The sequence below is a fragment of the Eumetopias jubatus genome, unplaced genomic scaffold, assembly GCF_037043125.1.
Source record: "Eumetopias jubatus isolate StellerSeaLion01/CBP00866 unplaced genomic scaffold, mEumJub1_p1.0 scaffold_8, whole genome shotgun sequence".
Taxonomy (NCBI): Eukaryota; Metazoa; Chordata; class Mammalia; order Carnivora; family Otariidae; genus Eumetopias; species Eumetopias jubatus.
In genome coordinates this window covers 90,848,937-90,865,777 of record NW_028274814.1, presented here as the reverse complement: position 1 = coordinate 90,865,777, position 16,841 = coordinate 90,848,937, and the positions used below count along the sequence as shown (strand labels likewise).

Here is a 16,841-nt window from a genome sequence, read left to right as displayed (position 1 = left end):
GGAAATGAAGTGAATAAATATTAAGTAAATATACAATATGTCAAAAAGAGATAAGTGCTTTAGAGAAAATTATAGTGAAAGAAGGGAGGTGGGGGTGCAGACTCTCACTCAGAGTAAGGTGGGAGCCAAGAGAGTGAGGAAAGGAGTAATGAGATCGGCTTGAAGTTAAAAGGATTGTTCCAATTCTTCCTATTTATGTATTTGATAAGTCATTTCAAGGTGATTTGGGAGGTAAGACAGTTGGGGGTTCATGTGCAACCTGCCATCTTGCTCAGAAGTTCCCTGATACCATGTCTCTTCATTTTAATCATCTGAATTCTGTATGTTCAAAGCACAGTTTTCAAGTGTACCTGGAGAAAAGGCCAACTCTTCATTAACAAACAGCATTTGGAGTGGAATTAGTTACTGTTTATAGTAACCCACTTTTTTTTTTTTTTTTTACAGCAAACACTGACTCGTACTCTGGGCAAAGTTTCTTTAAGGGTTTTAGTTTACAATAAATAATTCTTTTCTTGTGTGTCTTATAAAATATGTTCATTGTACAAAAATCAGAAATCACAGATAAGCAAACAGAAGGAAAAAAGGTAACTTAGAAATATTCATTTAAAATAATTTTGGTCTATACAACTTCCAGGTTTTTGTTAATTTATTATTATTTTTTAAAGACTTTATTTATTTATTTGACAGAGAGAGAAAGCACAAGTAGGCAGAGCAGCAGGCAGAGAGAGAGGGAGAAGCAGGCTCTCCATTGAGCAGGGAGCCAGACACGGTGCTCGATCCCAGGACCCAAGGATCATGACCCGAGCCAAAGGCAGCCGCTTAACCGACTGAGCCACCCAGGTGCCCCCAGTTTTTTTTTTTTTTAAACCACAAATAAGTCTCAAGGGCTTTTCAACAACTGTTCTCAATATAATTATGGGCTCAACCACTAACAGGAGAGTGTCAGGACCACCGTACCATGCTGCATGACAAAATGTCCAAGTTTGCTCACGTCAGGTTTTCAATTCTATCACTTTCCAAGGAGACATACATATATCACCTGTTTAGTGTCCTCTTTAAAAATCTTTAATAAAGCTTCTGAACTGATGGTGAAGGCTATTATCTAGTAACTCACCTGCTAAATTTATAGCCAGGTCAATCACACGTGTCCTTTTGTCACTAATAAAGGCAACAACATCAATGGAAGAACAGTAGCACTGACAACTGTTAATTTTTAAGTACTTGTGCTACCCACACTGATAAGCGACTTATAAATACAAATTTAAAACATCTTCTACAGTATTTCAGAAAATTTCATCACTGTAAGACATTAGAGTTTAGTTTTGACTTACTTCCAGAAAAATGAGCTGGCCATAGTCAATAAAACTCAAGAGAACCAGATAGTAGTGTTTGCTTGAACTATTCACACTTATTTATCCAGGTCCCATCAATAATTAAACTGTCCCCTGATGCCACCAGCATTCCATTTAATTCTTCTGCTACACCGCACTGAAATGCTCTGAAAAAAGTTCCTCTTGTTATATTATTTATTACTATTGCATTAGCATCCGAAATTACATGTGGTAGCTCTCTGCTAATAAAATAGGAAATTTATTTTTCAGGAAATGGATTACTCATTGGTAAATCACAGCTATGACCATCTTTACTCCAAAAAGGCAAAAGATAAAAATTCATCCAAAGCATGACATTCTAATACCACTCTTTGACCTAACAATTCTACTTCAAGGAATACAGCATAAGAAAAAACACTATAGGGGCGCCTGGAGGGCTCAGTCGTTAAGCGTCTGCCTTCTGCTCAGGTCATGTTCCCAGGGTCCTGGGATCGAGTCCCGCATTGGGCTCCCGGCTTTGCAGGAAGCCTGCTTCTCCCTCTCCCACTCCCCCTGCTTGTGTTCCCTCTCTCGCTATAGCTCTCTGTCAAATGAATGAATGAATGAATGAATGAATAAATAAATAAATAAATAAGAAAAGAAAAAACACTACAGATGTGTGAAAGCTTGAAGTGTCCAACAATAGGAAAAGAACATGCAGATAGTGAAACACTATGTGGGCATGAAGTATCCTGTTTTAAAGGCTTATTTCCAGACATGGGAAATACTAACAAATTTTACATGAAAAGGGCAAGTTCCCGAGCTACCTGCAACAAAATCTCAAATTTTGTAAAATACATGTATGTTTGTATACTACACAAATATGTTTATACATACAAATACTGAAAAGATATAGCCCAAAATATCAACCACAGGTAGTGTTAATATGGAGAATTATTTCCATTTTTTAATGTTTTCTAAATTTCTACAATGACTATATATTTTTATATTCAAAAAGAGATTCTTTCATATACAGATTGGTAGTTTTCAGATTTTTTAAAACTTATGGAACTTTTCTTTAAAAAAGGTTAGAGTGTTAGAGATCTGTTGCAGACTGGTATCTTTTATTGACTTATATTAAAGTCTCTGAATGTTTTCAATGGTCTAATTGACAATGCAACATTTTTTCCCTAGGAAATGTTTTTGTTTTCTTTCTTTTCATACTGGGGTATTGAAGTAGAATATGACTGGCCTTGATCAAAATAGAAAATGACTACAAATTTCCAAATTTTACTAGTAATGTCTCCTTCCTTCAGATTGGGCCACACAATCAATGATACCCAAGAAGTTAATTTAATTCCTGTGCGTCTGATAACCTACAGCATTTATAGCAAAGTGGAGTAATTCTCAGTGGTCTGGGACCAGTCTCTGCTGCTTTGAATCCCTGCCTATAACTGGATGATGGGCAGATTCTGCTGCCTCACCCAAAACTGCCATTCTTCAGATTTTCATAAGAAAAGAATAGGGCCAAGACCATAGTGCCCCAATTCTAAGAAGTGTCTTACCTACGCATTGAATAACATCTCCAGTTACCATGGAAAAATACAACAGAGTCACAGTAACTATGAACTAAGACGTATGGGCAAAGACAAAATACATACCCACTAGCCTGGCTCTACAATTTATATCTTTGAGTCTTTTATTTCCTCCTCCCTGAAATGTGAATTATAATACCTGTTCACGGGCAGCACACATGAACAAATGTGTGAAAAATGCAGAGCACAGTGCTTGGTGCACAGTTAAAATTCAGTAAGAGGGAATGTACAGATGTCATTATGATTGGTGAAGAAATAAACTTATACTTGTACACATATTTATGCAAACCAAGGAAGGACAAAAACATGAATACCGTGAAAACAATCCATGGGGAAATGATAGAGTTGAAGATAATTTAAAACACACAAAGATAACTTAGCATATTCAACTGCTACCATTTTACCGTGATCCCTCTAAACTATACACTTCTATCAACATTCTTAAAATTGGGAAATAAGATCATGTGATAAGGTGCTTAAATAAAGTGATTACTGCAAGCTGGCTGTGTCCTTTCCTGCAATTATGACTGCTGACATTAATTAGATTTTTATGTGTAGCATATGATCTGCACATTTTCTGGCTGCAGCACCAAACCAGATGCAGGACACTCTCTTTCAGCATGAGTAATGGAAAGAAGGCAGCAAAATCTCATCACTTTGGGAGGGAGGGCTGGAGAAGAGGGCAAGAAACACCTCGCCACCTCTTGTTCTTTGGGAGAGAAACAAGGGCTGATAATGAAACAAACCCATGTGTACAAGGAGGCTCCAATTCCCGACCTTCTCCTAAAAAGGGCAAGCAGAAGTTAAGAGAGTAAAAGCAGAATCCTGCCCTGTCCATATCAAACAGAGGGTCTGGAATTGAATAACTCTTACTGTTGAATGAATGAAGAAATCAGTGAAGCCTCCTCAAAGTTAAGATTCTCCATGTGAAATAGCTGTGGGGGGCTTCAGAGGCCTGGGGTGGAGGTGGGGGGGTGTTGACTAACACAGGTATTCACTGGGTTATTCTCCGATTTCCCACTCACTGATGAAATGTGAGAACCAAAATTTTAATTTGGCTACAAGCAAGGACATTGGGAGGACATTTCCCAGAGTGTGCTTACAAATATGGTTTGGAACTTCCTAAGTGATATACCAACGATGTGTAATGATTTGGATGTGTTCATCACAGATGCGCCATATATTCTCCTTAGAATGAGAACACATTTAGTATAATGGCTTGAGGAAACATTTAGTATAATGGTACAGAATAAGGGTTTAGAATACAGACAACAGAAAGATAATAGCTAAAAATTACCTAGGACTTCTTAAGTCCAGACACTGGGCTAAGTGGCTTTTCATGGATGACTCATGAATCCTCCCCTCTATACAATTATCTGAAATAGGTTACTATATCTACTTTACAGATGCAGAAACTAAGGCCTAAAAGGTTTACAAATACTCCCAAGTCCACATAGATACTAAGAGTGACAAAGCCAAGATTCATAACCCAAAATATCTGATTTCAGAGCCGAAAAGATGAACCACTATGTTATTCTGACCAACAGGATTCATTTACAGTTCGAAAGGCCTAAATCTGAAATAATCAATATATGAATAATTGGGTATTGTTGTTTTTTAAAACACTTTTCACCATTTATACCTGCTGAAAACTATAACTAGTTCTGATGTGATTAAAATTTAAGTTTTAGGGCGCCTGGGTGGCTCAGTTGGTTAAGCGACTGTCTTCAGCTCAGGTCATGATCCTGGAGTCCTAGGACTGAGTCTTGCATCAGGCTCTCCCTCTGACCCTCCCCCTTCTCATGCTCTCTCTCTCTCTCTCATTCTCTCTCTCTCAAATAAGTAAAAAAAAAATCTTTAAAAAAATTTTAAGTTTTAAAGCTATTCCCTACACATATGCATGGTATTAAATATTTTTATAAGTGTCTTCCTGACTATTATGTCCATTTGGGCACAAAAACATTCCTAGAATTACCTGCTCCAGACTCTTTGACAGAACAGTTTGGGTAAAAGGATTTTCTACTGCTGGCTAGACTGAATACAATACAGCTATGTAAGAGGCTGAACCTGTCACGCACCCAGCGTCTATCTGGATCTCCACACAGACATGGGGATATTTTTAAAAAATGAGGAAGTCTCAAAATCCTCACCCAAGAAAGACAAGCATTGTGCTAAAGACTCCAAAATAGTTCTAAAGGTCACTTCAGACTAGCTCTGATCATTTCTTTCCTTTAAAATATGCTTCTGGAACCATCATAATGGAAGAAGAGCTGGACTGAAGAGAAAGGTTTGGTCATCAAAAAAGGCAAAAAAAAAAAAAGGGCAGAAAAGACTAGTCTTGCTTTTTAATCTAAAGGGACCTAGAGTTCTCCTGACTCAATAGATATGGATTTAGCTTCCTGTTCTTTTAGATGACAAATGTGTCCTAGTGGGCTGATCTGGCTTCTTAATAAGCTCAAATCTCTCCCTTTTGCCCTCTGCCTCTTGTACTTTCTTTTTCCAGCAATAATATATGGAAAAGCGGGGTGTGTAGTGTGCTGGGTTTGCTTGAGAAAGGTAGTATTTGACACCTGTAATTGTAATGACTGTTAACTCTCCAGCTGGTCAGCAATGATTAGAAGACTGTTCACCCCACTAAATGCCAAAGCAACCAGGAGTCCCCTATAAACAGCATTCCAAGAATTATAATTCTTTTGAGTCCCAGAAAATCTGGAAGGAAGAGAACTTCTACGTAGCAAACAAGCAGGCATGGTGTGTGTGTGTGGTGTGTGTGTGTGTGTGTGCGTACACACTTGCGTGTTTACTGTACATTCCCCAAGACTCTTTCTTCAAGAGCCAAGAACTTATTCCCCCAACAATTGGGAAACTGGCTGCTGCCTGCTGAAACTCACAGCTGATCCCTCTTAGAGATTTACCCTTGGGAACCACCCTCCACCAAAAGGAGCTGCTTCACCCTAAGATTACTTAGCCCCTCCCCAAGGGTAGCTCAAATCCAATGGCTGCAAAACAAAGGCAAGGCCTCCTTGTCTGGATATGACACAACTCCAAAGGACCATCCTAGCTCCAGAGCTGCCTGAGGTTCAGCTTCTCCCCCTCTGCCCCATTCTGCCTTACCCACTCCCTTCAAGAGTGGACAGCACTCTCTTGAAGCTCTTGAATGTTTCCCAGGATCGCAAAGCAAGTAAGCAGAAGAGCTGGCATTCAAATTCAAATCTCTTTGACTCAGCCCCAGGTTTCTACCAACTTTATCAAGCCCTGGACTTTGATTTACAAAATACACATCCTTACATCTTAGCAAGACATACAAAGCCCCTTTCTGTAACAATCATCCTTCCTACCCTCACATCCCATCACTCAACTCCCATGTGACCCTGGCCCAGTGACATCAAACTCTTTCCTGAACACATCGTATTACTGCTCTCCCTGGAACACTTGTCTTTGTCTGCTCGATGACCACTTCCTTCTCCTACAGGTCTCACTCCAAGTACTCCCTCTTCTGTGAAGAATTTCCTGACCCCCCAGGAAGATAGTAGATCCTTCAGCTTTGAGCTCCCACAGGGGGTTGTGTTTCCCTTAGCCTGGTAACTGTTAATTACCATAATGAGTTCCATGCAAGCAGGGACGTGTCTTTTAACTCTGCTTCCTCAGGCATTTTGAAGATGTTCTGTTGAATAGATAAATAAATGAATTCGACTGCAGTGTTGGCTGAGACGCCCTGGCTGAACGGATGGCAGCCTTCCCATGACTAGAAGCAGCACACAGTGTCATCCAAATTTGGATAGAATGTGACTTTCTTGAGCACGAGGACTGGTTTTTGTCCTCTATGTAGCCTTTCCAAGACCTAACACCATCTCCTGCTCATAGAAGATGCTCAAAAAGCCCCAGTGAACTAAATGAGGCTTTGGCTAAAAGGGCTGACATCTGAGAAAATAACTTTCATGGCTCCATAAACTATTTTTCAAATTTCTATTTTTTAAGGTACATTGGGCCTTTCTCTACCTGTTCTCTCTCTTTTTTAAAGATTTTATTTATTTATTTGACAGAGAGAGACACAGCAAGAGAGGGAACACAAGCAGGGGGAGTGGGAGAGGGAGAAGCAGGCTTCCCGCTGAGCAGGGAGCCCGATGCGGGGCTCGATCCCAAGACCCTGGGATCATGACCTGAGCCGAAGGCAGACGCTTAGCGACTGAGCCACCCAGGTGCCCCTCTACCTGTTCTTTTTTTAATAGGTTCTTCAAAAATTTTTTTTCAAGTTCCTCCTTTGTTTGAAACATTTATTTATTTATTTATTTTTCCTATTTCACAGAGCAAAAGAGGACCTGGAGTTTGCTAAATGCCATTTCTGGGTCAGAAACAGAACCTAGAGTGGACACATCAAACACGGCTATGAGGTTTTCCAGCTGGCCTGCTTGACACCACATCTTTGTTTTCAAGGGCCCCTTTGAAACATAAATATGTCCTTAAACTACAAGGTGGGGTTTTTTTTCCCCCCACTTTCTGAAACCAATGCTTACTTACAGAATAGAGTATAGATATTGGAATAGGTACCACACAACACTAGCACAGAGTGAGGAGAGGTGGGGAGAACCCTTGTCCTAGAAACACAAACACTGAAAGCAAGTCTTACTGGGTGAGTAGCTGCATTCCCCACACAGGATATGGTCCAATTCTGTGACTGTTCTCAACAACAATGAAATTACTGAGAGCTGGCTGAGAGTAGTAACAATGATAAGAAGGCTTAAAAGCCCAGCTCCTATTTTGTAAATGGATTTGGGAAGGACGAAGCTCCCTGGCATGTTAAGAGCCTGAATTTTCTGTGCCCTGTGGGATTTTCTTCGTGTCATCCTCTTACCACCACCACTGCCAGTCTGTTGAGAGCAAAGAAAAAAACCATGATAACATTTTCCCAAGAGAGCAGCACATCTGGTTATTCTGTCCTTCACAAGTGTCTGATCATGTGTGAGCCAAACCACCAAATCTAAGGCTTTTCCCCTCTGGTTTGATTTTTCCTAACTGCAGGCAATGTGTTCCTAAGGTCGGAGGGGCAATCCGCAGGTACATCTCATTTCACAATTTTGCTCACATTGTTCAGGTCGCAGATTCAGCGATTTACAGCTCTATATGTATGCCTGCGCAGGTTAAACTTTTTATTCTGTGTCTTTAAAAGATTCCTTCTTTTAGCTAAAACTCGTGGAGTACAATTAAGGAACGAAGGCACCAATCCCTTCTCAGTTGTGCTAATGGTTAAGGGGGGTTATGGGAAAGCACACAGCAGCAGCAGCAGGATTGAAATGGAAAGTACCTTTTTAAACATCCTGGTCGAATCCTCACTTATCTGCATGAACCGCATAATCACATTGTTCAGATAGATGTCACTCAAAGTTGCATGGTCTTTGCTCTCTCTTCTCACTTGGTTCAGAAGCAGATACCAGCAGTTCACTGGAGACAACAAGTTTTGGTCTTTCCTGAGAGGTGAAGAAAAACAGAATTACCATCAATTTCAAAACTGCCCCAACCAGCTGAGGGAAGTCACCAAGGCCCACAAGGAGCCACAACAGTTGGGTATTGTTGTTCTTCTTCCTACTCCAGGCATTGCTCAGAGCTCCTCAACAGCCAATAGAACAGTCTTCCACGCCGGGATGGCGGAAAGCTTGGAAGGAAAAACTTGGACCAAGAATACCAGTCAAAACCCACACTCCTGACAAGGGCCATGGAACCCTAATATACACAGTCATCAGGCAGGCTTTCAGCTTTAAACACTCCATTGTGAAGAAAGTAATTTATATTTACATAAAAATCTACTGACTACTTTCTCACAGACTGTGGTTCGCCACTGCACACAGAGTCTGCTTTGAGTGTCCAGTCTGCTGCTGGAAAAGAGATTTGGCTGGGTATGCTTTCCATGGAACATACATTTGAGGATTATTTATTAATCCCCTGATATATAAACTCCAGCTTCCCAAAAAGTGTTCCCGGGAATCACAACTTTACAACGTTGTCGGAAGGCTCATGAACAGAACCAAGAAGTTTACTGGCTTATGACTTGTCATTAAACTGTTTTACATTTGTAACTACACTTTGTTTTATTCTAATACTTTCATTTTACTTTAAGTAGGCTCCACACCCAACATGGGGCTTGAACTCACAACCTCAAGATCAAGAGGTGCATGCAGCCAGGCGCTCCTACTTGTTTTATTCTAGATAATAAAGCTAAAAGTGAATATAAACAACAAAAGACGACTTGTAAAAAATCTTAAAGAAAACCTCCAAATAAAACTAGTAACCACCTGGGACGTTACTGCTTCAAAAAAAAAAAAAAAAAGAAGAAAAGAAAAAGTACAATGCTTTCTGTTTTTTAGTCTAACTGGAAAATGATGAAAAGGCACCAGAAGGCTTATCCTAACTCAGGGACACAGGAGCCATGTGTATCAGACATGTTACCCTACTATTCACAATCATTTATGACTCTGAATATTAATTAAGTTAGAAAAGAAATCATTAAGTCAGCTCTTTCTGCCTGTAAGTTCCTCAGATTCAGGATCTGACACGGAATCAAGTCAAGATGCTCTGTAGAAGAAAGAAGAAGTAGAGGACGGAAGTGGAAGCAGGAACAGGCGCGGGGGGGCAGTCCTCTTCCAGGGTCCTAGCCTCCTGGCAAACTAGAATTACAGCCCCAACCTAGAGAACCTCCTTTTTTTTCTCAAAGCCATCAAGCAAGGGGCACTGGTTCTATGGCAGACAATAGCCCTTCTACTGACATTCTCTATCCAGTCAGCCCAAGAGATAAAGATCACCCTATTGTATTGACTTTTATGTATGTCCTTTATGCTGAAAGGATACGCTCCCAAGAATACATTCTTTCAGAACATTTCCTACTGTGACATTTCCTATGTTTTCATATCCTGAGTACCCTCCCCATGGTAAGCATTAAATAAATGTTATTTCACTCACTGGATAAACACATATTATTGCCTTAATAAGTGATATCAATACCAACAACAATAATAGCATCAGCTATCAGGCACTGAGCACCTACTCTAAAATCTTTATTTTTATTTTTTTATTTATTAGAGAGCGAGAGAGAAACAGCATGAGAGGGGAGAGGGTCAGAGGGAGAAGCAGGCTCCCCGCTGAGCCGGGAGCCTGATGTGGGACTCGATCCCAGGACTCCGGGATCATGACCTGAGCTGAAGGCAGTCGCTCAACCAACTGAGCCACCCAGGCGCCCACTGAGCACCTACTCTAAGAAATACTACACAAGAGCACAGAATATGGATCTATACTGTCCAAGTTCAAATTCCAGAACTACACTTACTAGCCATGTGATCTTGGCCAAATTACCTAAACTTCTCTCTGCCTCTGTAACTTCATTTGGAGAATGGGTAAAATAACAGTATTTATAAGATTCTTATGAGGATTATTTCAGTTAATATATGTATATTTTAATGCTTACTATAATGCCTTAGATCCATAACGAGTGCTCTACAAAGTTAGCTATTTTTATTTAGCGGCTGGTCTAAAGATTTTACATACAGTAACTCTACGTAATCCTTACCACTAAAATTTAAGGCAGAAATTCTTTGTATCCCCTCTATCAGTGAGAGAAGTGAAGCTTAGCGAGGCATGCTGATTTGCTGATTTGCTGTTGAGACCAAAGCTAGTATCAGAGTCTTTGAGCCGAGGAAGGCTGATATAGGCCTTGGTCTTCTGTCAGTGTCAACTTTAAGCTAAGGACTTTCTACATAATGAGCAACCCAAAGCTGAGTACCGTGCCCAAGACTTAACATTTGTTTGGTGCAGAGGAGAAGAAACACTGAGTGCATAACCCATGCCGGCTATCAATCACATCAAGGACTTCATCATGTTTCTCATTTAATGGTCATAAAATCTCATTTTATTTTTTATTTTTTTTAAAGATTTTATTTATTTATTTGACACAGAGAGAGACAGCGAGAGAGGGAACACAAGCAGGGGGAGTGAGAGAGGGAGAAGCAGGCTTCCCGCGGAGCAGGGAGCCCGATGCGGGGCTCGATCCCAGGACCCTGGGAACACGACCTGAGCTGAAGGCAGACGCTGAAAGACTGAGCCACCCAGGTGCCCCGTAAAATCTCATTTTAAAAGTTAGGAAAACAAGGCTCAGAAAGGGTAAGCAACTTGACCAAAACCACGCAGCAAAGCCAGTATTCAAACCAGGTCTGGCTCTTTCATAAAGTCTGTCCTTGATTTTCTTCCTACTCTTGATTTGTCCTTTCTGTAGACTTATTATCCATCTTACCTTCATTCCCATATTCAATAAACTTACCCAAGTCAAAGAAAATTCCAAACGGTTTACCTTTTGACAAAACACGTCAACAAACTGGGATAAAGAAAAGGGGGCAGCTGAAGCCCTAAGGGATCAGACCAAGGTACATGGCCCCATACCAGTTTTCAGTTCACAACCGATTACCAAGTGCACAGAAGACATTCAAAAATACTTACTGAATGGATGAATGGGCTGTCTTCTTATTTGTAATCACTTTAAAAAGGGACAGTTATTATAATACAGTACTGGCTCTAGTCTCCTTTCCAGCTCTAGGCTCTGCCAGGTACACTGGACATCTGTCCACCCTGGGAACCATCACTAAGATTTATTTCTATGCTGGACCAACACAAGAAGTTAGCCATGAAAAAGTATTCCCTATTTAGAATTGTTCTGCATTTGCTTCTGCAAAAGTAACCTGGGGATACTGCCCACCCTACTTTTTAGGTAGGATATAAAAGAAAACAGTAAAGCCAATGGTGAAGACAAAGACAGGCTTCTCTGCAACCCCCTCCAGTCTGCAGCTCAGCCTGAGCAGACAGGCCTCCTTGTTGTTACAAGGGGGTAGGTGGTTTTCTGTTTTACCAATGCACTGAGATAGCAGTTATGCTGGTCCCGATTTTAGGCTGGGGTGCAGTGCAACAGGGTTGGTGGTAGGAAGTCTTCAGTCCCACCTCTCTACCTTGCACAGGCCTCACCTTCTGCCCCACATGGGACTAAAGGGAAGGTATAAATGTCCACTTGAGTTTTCAGTTCCCTCTTCCTTTTTTGGCCCCTGGAAATTTCCTTTACTTTCCTATGAGTTCAGTTACACATTTAAAATGATGTCTATTATATTTTTATCAGCATTTCTGAGAGTTTTATAGCAGAAATACTTTTCAGATTACCTAGTCTACTACATTTCCAGAAAAGACTGTGTTGCCTTTTAAATATCTCCTAGACAAGTCTATTTCTTTCTCCCTGCAGTATTGCTAGTTCATGCCATTACTGTGAGAACCCCCTATATGGTCCTTCCTCCCTCCACTATAGCTCCTTCTAGTCCACAGTCCTATCTATAGTTTTTGTCATCATTTTAAAATGCAGGTCTATGGGGTGCCTAGGGGGCTCAGTCAGTGAAGCATCTGCCTTCAGCTCAGGTCATGATTGCAGGGTCCTTGGATCGTGCCCCGCATTGGGGTCCTTGCTCAGTGGGGAGCCTGCTTCTCCCTCTCCCTCTGCCTGCTGCCCCCCACTTCTGCTCTGTCAAATAAATAAATAAAATCTTCAAAATAAAATAAAATAAAACAAAACACAGGTCTGAGCTGGTCATTCTTCTAATTAAAACTCTCCAAAGGCTTCTCATGTCCTCAGGACAAAGTCCAAACTGTGGAGTGTGATCTACAGGCCTCCTAGATCTGGCACAATTTACACCTGGAGCCACAATGCTCACCGCCTCACTACTCCCACCCAACTGCTTCTGTTCTGCAAAACTGCCTTATACCCCTTTCCTTCTACTCCCTGATGCAGGATGTTCCCCTTGCCTGGAACATCCTGCTATGGGCCCCTCAGCTTGCCAACTAGTCCTTCATGTCTTCACTTACGTTATCACTTCCTCCAGAACCTTTCTCGGACCATCCCTTCCCCACCTCCACTATAAAATGGATTTCCATTGGGTCTGTCTGTGGCATCCTGCACTTATCCTGTCACAGTACTTGTATTCTCCATTAAAGTTGCCTGCCTACTTGTCTCTGTCTCTAGGATCTAAATTACAAAGTAAATTTCATTATCAGAAAATCTGTATTTTTTTAAACAAAGGAAGTATACTTAATTCAAAGGTTTTTTTTTTTTTTTAATTAATTCAAGGTTTAACTGCACTTGGTCATAAGCATTTTACTAAAGCTCCTTGTTTTAAGTCAGTCTCAACTGGAGTGACCACAAACATGATTGGGGGGTAGGGAGCTAAACATGCTCCCTACTGCTTATTTTCATACAAAATCACTACAGAAATCCTGAGGTCTTTGCTTGAAGAAGCAGCCATTTTAAAATGTGCCCACTGAAATATCTACCTGTAGAGACCAACTCCCACTTTTCTGTAATCAGTAATTTTATGAACACACACCATTTCTTATTTATAAAGTTATCCACAAATATACATTTATTGGAAAGAAAAAATGTCAAGAGAACACTTTTAAAATGTGATACATTGATGCTCATAAATTATAAATGCAGAGTTGCTTTTACCTGTGGGGATATGCTAATCAACAGCTTCTCAGACAAAGATGCAAAATTCTAAAACCAAGAAGGGTGGTAAGAAGGCAGGCTATCACCTTGGAAAGATGAATTTGAGTCAAGTGTCTCTTACTTGTACTGCTGGTGATCCTTAGTGCTTCTTGTTTTTGCCATGAACCTTTCCGCTAACTTCTCTAGGTTCCGAGAATATTCCGTCTCAATTTCAGCTTTTTTCCGGAAGAAATCCTGCAGGTCCTGGAGAAGTTGAACTCTCATCTCTGTTTGCTGTTCCAGGCATTTTTGCTGTTCTACCAGCTGAGCTCGAATTTCTAAGGAAAGAAGAGAATCCATTTGACGATTTTGTGAAAGTTAGTGCTGGTATGTGCAAGATAAAGACAATGAATCCTATTATACATTTAGCTCTGTATTGGACCTTTATGAAATTGCTAGGTCTAGATTGGTTCTTTATATAATCTGCTGACCTTTTAAAAGAATGAGACAAGTCCCAGGAAAGAATGTCAGAAATTAGAACAGAAACATGGGTTACATTTGCAATGCCACAAGCATGGATGGAGTCATGAGGGCAAAAAATGAAAGCCTTTAAGATAACAATTCATAACATGTGACGTGTTTGGGGTGCTGTGTACATTGTAATTTTTTCAACAGCATTTTACCTCAACTATCCCTTTTGAGTTTGAATAGCAAGGATGCGAGCATCATTTCTTCCAGACTTCTGAACCACCGCGTATTTGCCAGTTGGCACAGACAGACACTGACATCTGGTAATTTGTATTTAGTGCATAAATTTCTAGTTTGTAAAACACGTAGCTTCTGGGTTTATAGGGATGCCGTGCCTAAAAATAATTTCTTTCTCTATCCAAATAATCCATTCATCAATGGAGTCCTCGGATTCCACTTTATTATTCTATTCACAACATCAAAGGCTCTTCACCTGGCCTTCACTTCTTACACATTGTTCAAACTAACAGCTTTATTGACACATGTAATCCTGAAAAGAATCCTTTGATGATTTTAACACATTAGGAAGGTGATGGTTAGTCTTTTACTGATTTAGGAAAAACAAAAGCAAGGGCATGCCACGCAAAACTATCTGTAAATGACTATAACAACAAAACCTGTGTGTTTCGGAAAATACGATAGATACAGCAATAACTACTGACTTATTCTTGTCAGTAGTTAGACCCAGGGCTAACCTCCAGACAAGAATACTCATACTGGAAAACTTTATTTCATCTTTCCCAGACTCACTGTGTATTCCCTTAAAGTGAGGGCTGAATCTAATTGAGTAAATAGAAATCAATGTCCAGGGGCGCCTGGCTGTCCCAGTCAGTGGAGCGTGCAACTCTTGATCTCAGGGTTGTGAGTTCGAACCCCGTGTGAGTATAGAGATTACTTAAAAATAAAATCTTAAAAAAAAAAAAGAGAGAAATCAATGTCCAAATAACATTGAACATTTCCTCAATTCCTTTCTATTATTCTTCAACAGAGAAAGACCAAGCTCACAATATATATGCATACATTTGGCCATGTTTAATCAAGCTCATTAAAAGCAGGTGATCAAGTTCTCAATGGGGAGTCCGGAAACTTGTTCAATTTAATAATGGATAACAATAATCAAACACTATTCTACACCCTATTGAAGTAGGTAGGAGTATTAGCCTCATTTTACAAAGAAGGAACTGAGGTTTAAGGAGATTAAATACTTTATCCTGCCAAAAAAAGACACAGTAACTATGAAACGAGGCCCTCAATAAAGTCATGTCCCAGGCAACACTGCTTTGGGGAACCCTGGGAAAGGGTAGGAAACATTTCTCAAGTGTCCTTTCCTTGGTTTCTCCACCTCTAGATTGGGGGACCCTATTATTAATCTCATACAAGTGTGGTGATCACCAGAGTGAAAACATTATTACAGGCTTTTAACTACCATGAACAGCATCTGGTTTTTAGTCAATCAAAGTAAGGGTTTTTCAATACAGTATTATAATCACCATGTCTGCCAAACTCTTTCCCCCACAAATACAGAACTATTTTTGTTTCATGAAGAAAAAAGAAATCAAGGGTGGGGGTATTTCTCATTCAGGAATCTCAGTAAGTCTTTTAAGATTTAGTAATTTTAGCACATCTTGCTCTGCTGAGAGAAAATAAATCAATCGTCTTAGGCTGTCAATTAGGATTTTTTTTTGTTTTAAGCTGCATTAGTGCCAAATAAGAAATAAAAGTGGCCGAGAGTACAGATCTCAAGAGATCTACACAAAAATTCTGTGGGCTTCTTTCTTCAGGCTCATTCTTAGATTTCCTCTTGCTTCCTTCAGTGTTTAAAATCAAGAGCTAGGGAATTTTGAGAAGGAGGACTGTATCTAAACAATTAAAAATCTCATCTTTTTTGCAGGCAACAACTGTTACTTCATATTATCTGTAATTTTCCCATCAAAACAGGACACTAGCAGCATTTTCAAGAAGGAAAATGTGAAGGGACAGAATCTAGGGTATTGTGAGAAAATAAAACATGCTCCACAAACTGAAGGAGAATTCGTTTGATTACCCCTTTAATTTAGACAAGTTGGGGACAAATGAGGAAAGGATCACAAAAAAAGAACACAAGGAAAAAAAATATCAAGATAAAAGTACTACCATAATACATGTCTTCTTAGGAAGAGAAAACCTCTGGGTTCTTTATACTACACCAGAGCCACAAGGCAGCACAATGTCAGAGTAACTCACTTCATTGCACATCTGGTAAGGCTTTATTAATATGACCTCACTTGATGTGATCTAACAGTAAATGGCACTGATAAGTTGAAAAGATTTTTAAATACATGAGTAAAATAAATAGTCATAGCAATTCTGGTCCACTGCTCAGAACAGATCAAAGAAGCCAGTGATGTACTGCGCCCCACACCGGATCAGTTCTTCCAATGGACCACAGGGTGCTACAGGACATAGCACCACTGTCATCCCAGGTACCAAAGAATCATGAGGGCTGGACCTGGTGAAAGCAGCACATTAAGTAGTGATTTCAAGAAAAAGTGTGAGTCTTATTTCTGTAGAAGAGATTACAACTTCCCACCCACCTTCTTTAAACACACTCTTTCAGGATTCTATTAGATTTGTGTGTTAGTATTGATCTGGATCTTTTTTTTTTTTTTTTTGAGACTCAAGCTTCATTTTAATTTACCTAACCAAGCCATTACTGAGCTCCTATTTTGTGTTAGGCAGGAGTTAACGAAGATTTATAATACACAACTCCTTCTGGTAGGAAATATAAATCCTAAGTTGATAGTATCAATACATCAGTGCTATAATGAAGAAATGTACCAGGAAGCTATGGAAAGAGGAGCAGACAGTGGTAGACTGTGGAAGAGCCTGGAAGACATAATGCCCTGAAGAATAACTATGTTATAAGATATA

The 16,841-nt window shown here is 40.0% G+C and overlaps 1 protein-coding gene across 1 annotated transcript in view; it reads right to left on the bottom strand.

Moving 5' to 3' along the window:
* Positions 1-16,841, bottom strand: part of SRGAP1 (SLIT-ROBO Rho GTPase activating protein 1) — a 263,998-nt gene that overhangs the window by 121,223 nt on the left and 125,934 nt on the right. Inside the window, exons 2-3 of the mRNA XM_028110990.2 lie at positions 13,546-13,741; positions 8,208-8,370 (exon numbers count right to left, since the gene is read on the bottom strand). Of these exons, the coding sequence (XP_027966791.1) occupies positions 8,208-8,370; positions 13,546-13,741 (359 nt within the window). The remainder of the gene's footprint in view (positions 1-8,207; positions 8,371-13,545; positions 13,742-16,841) is intronic.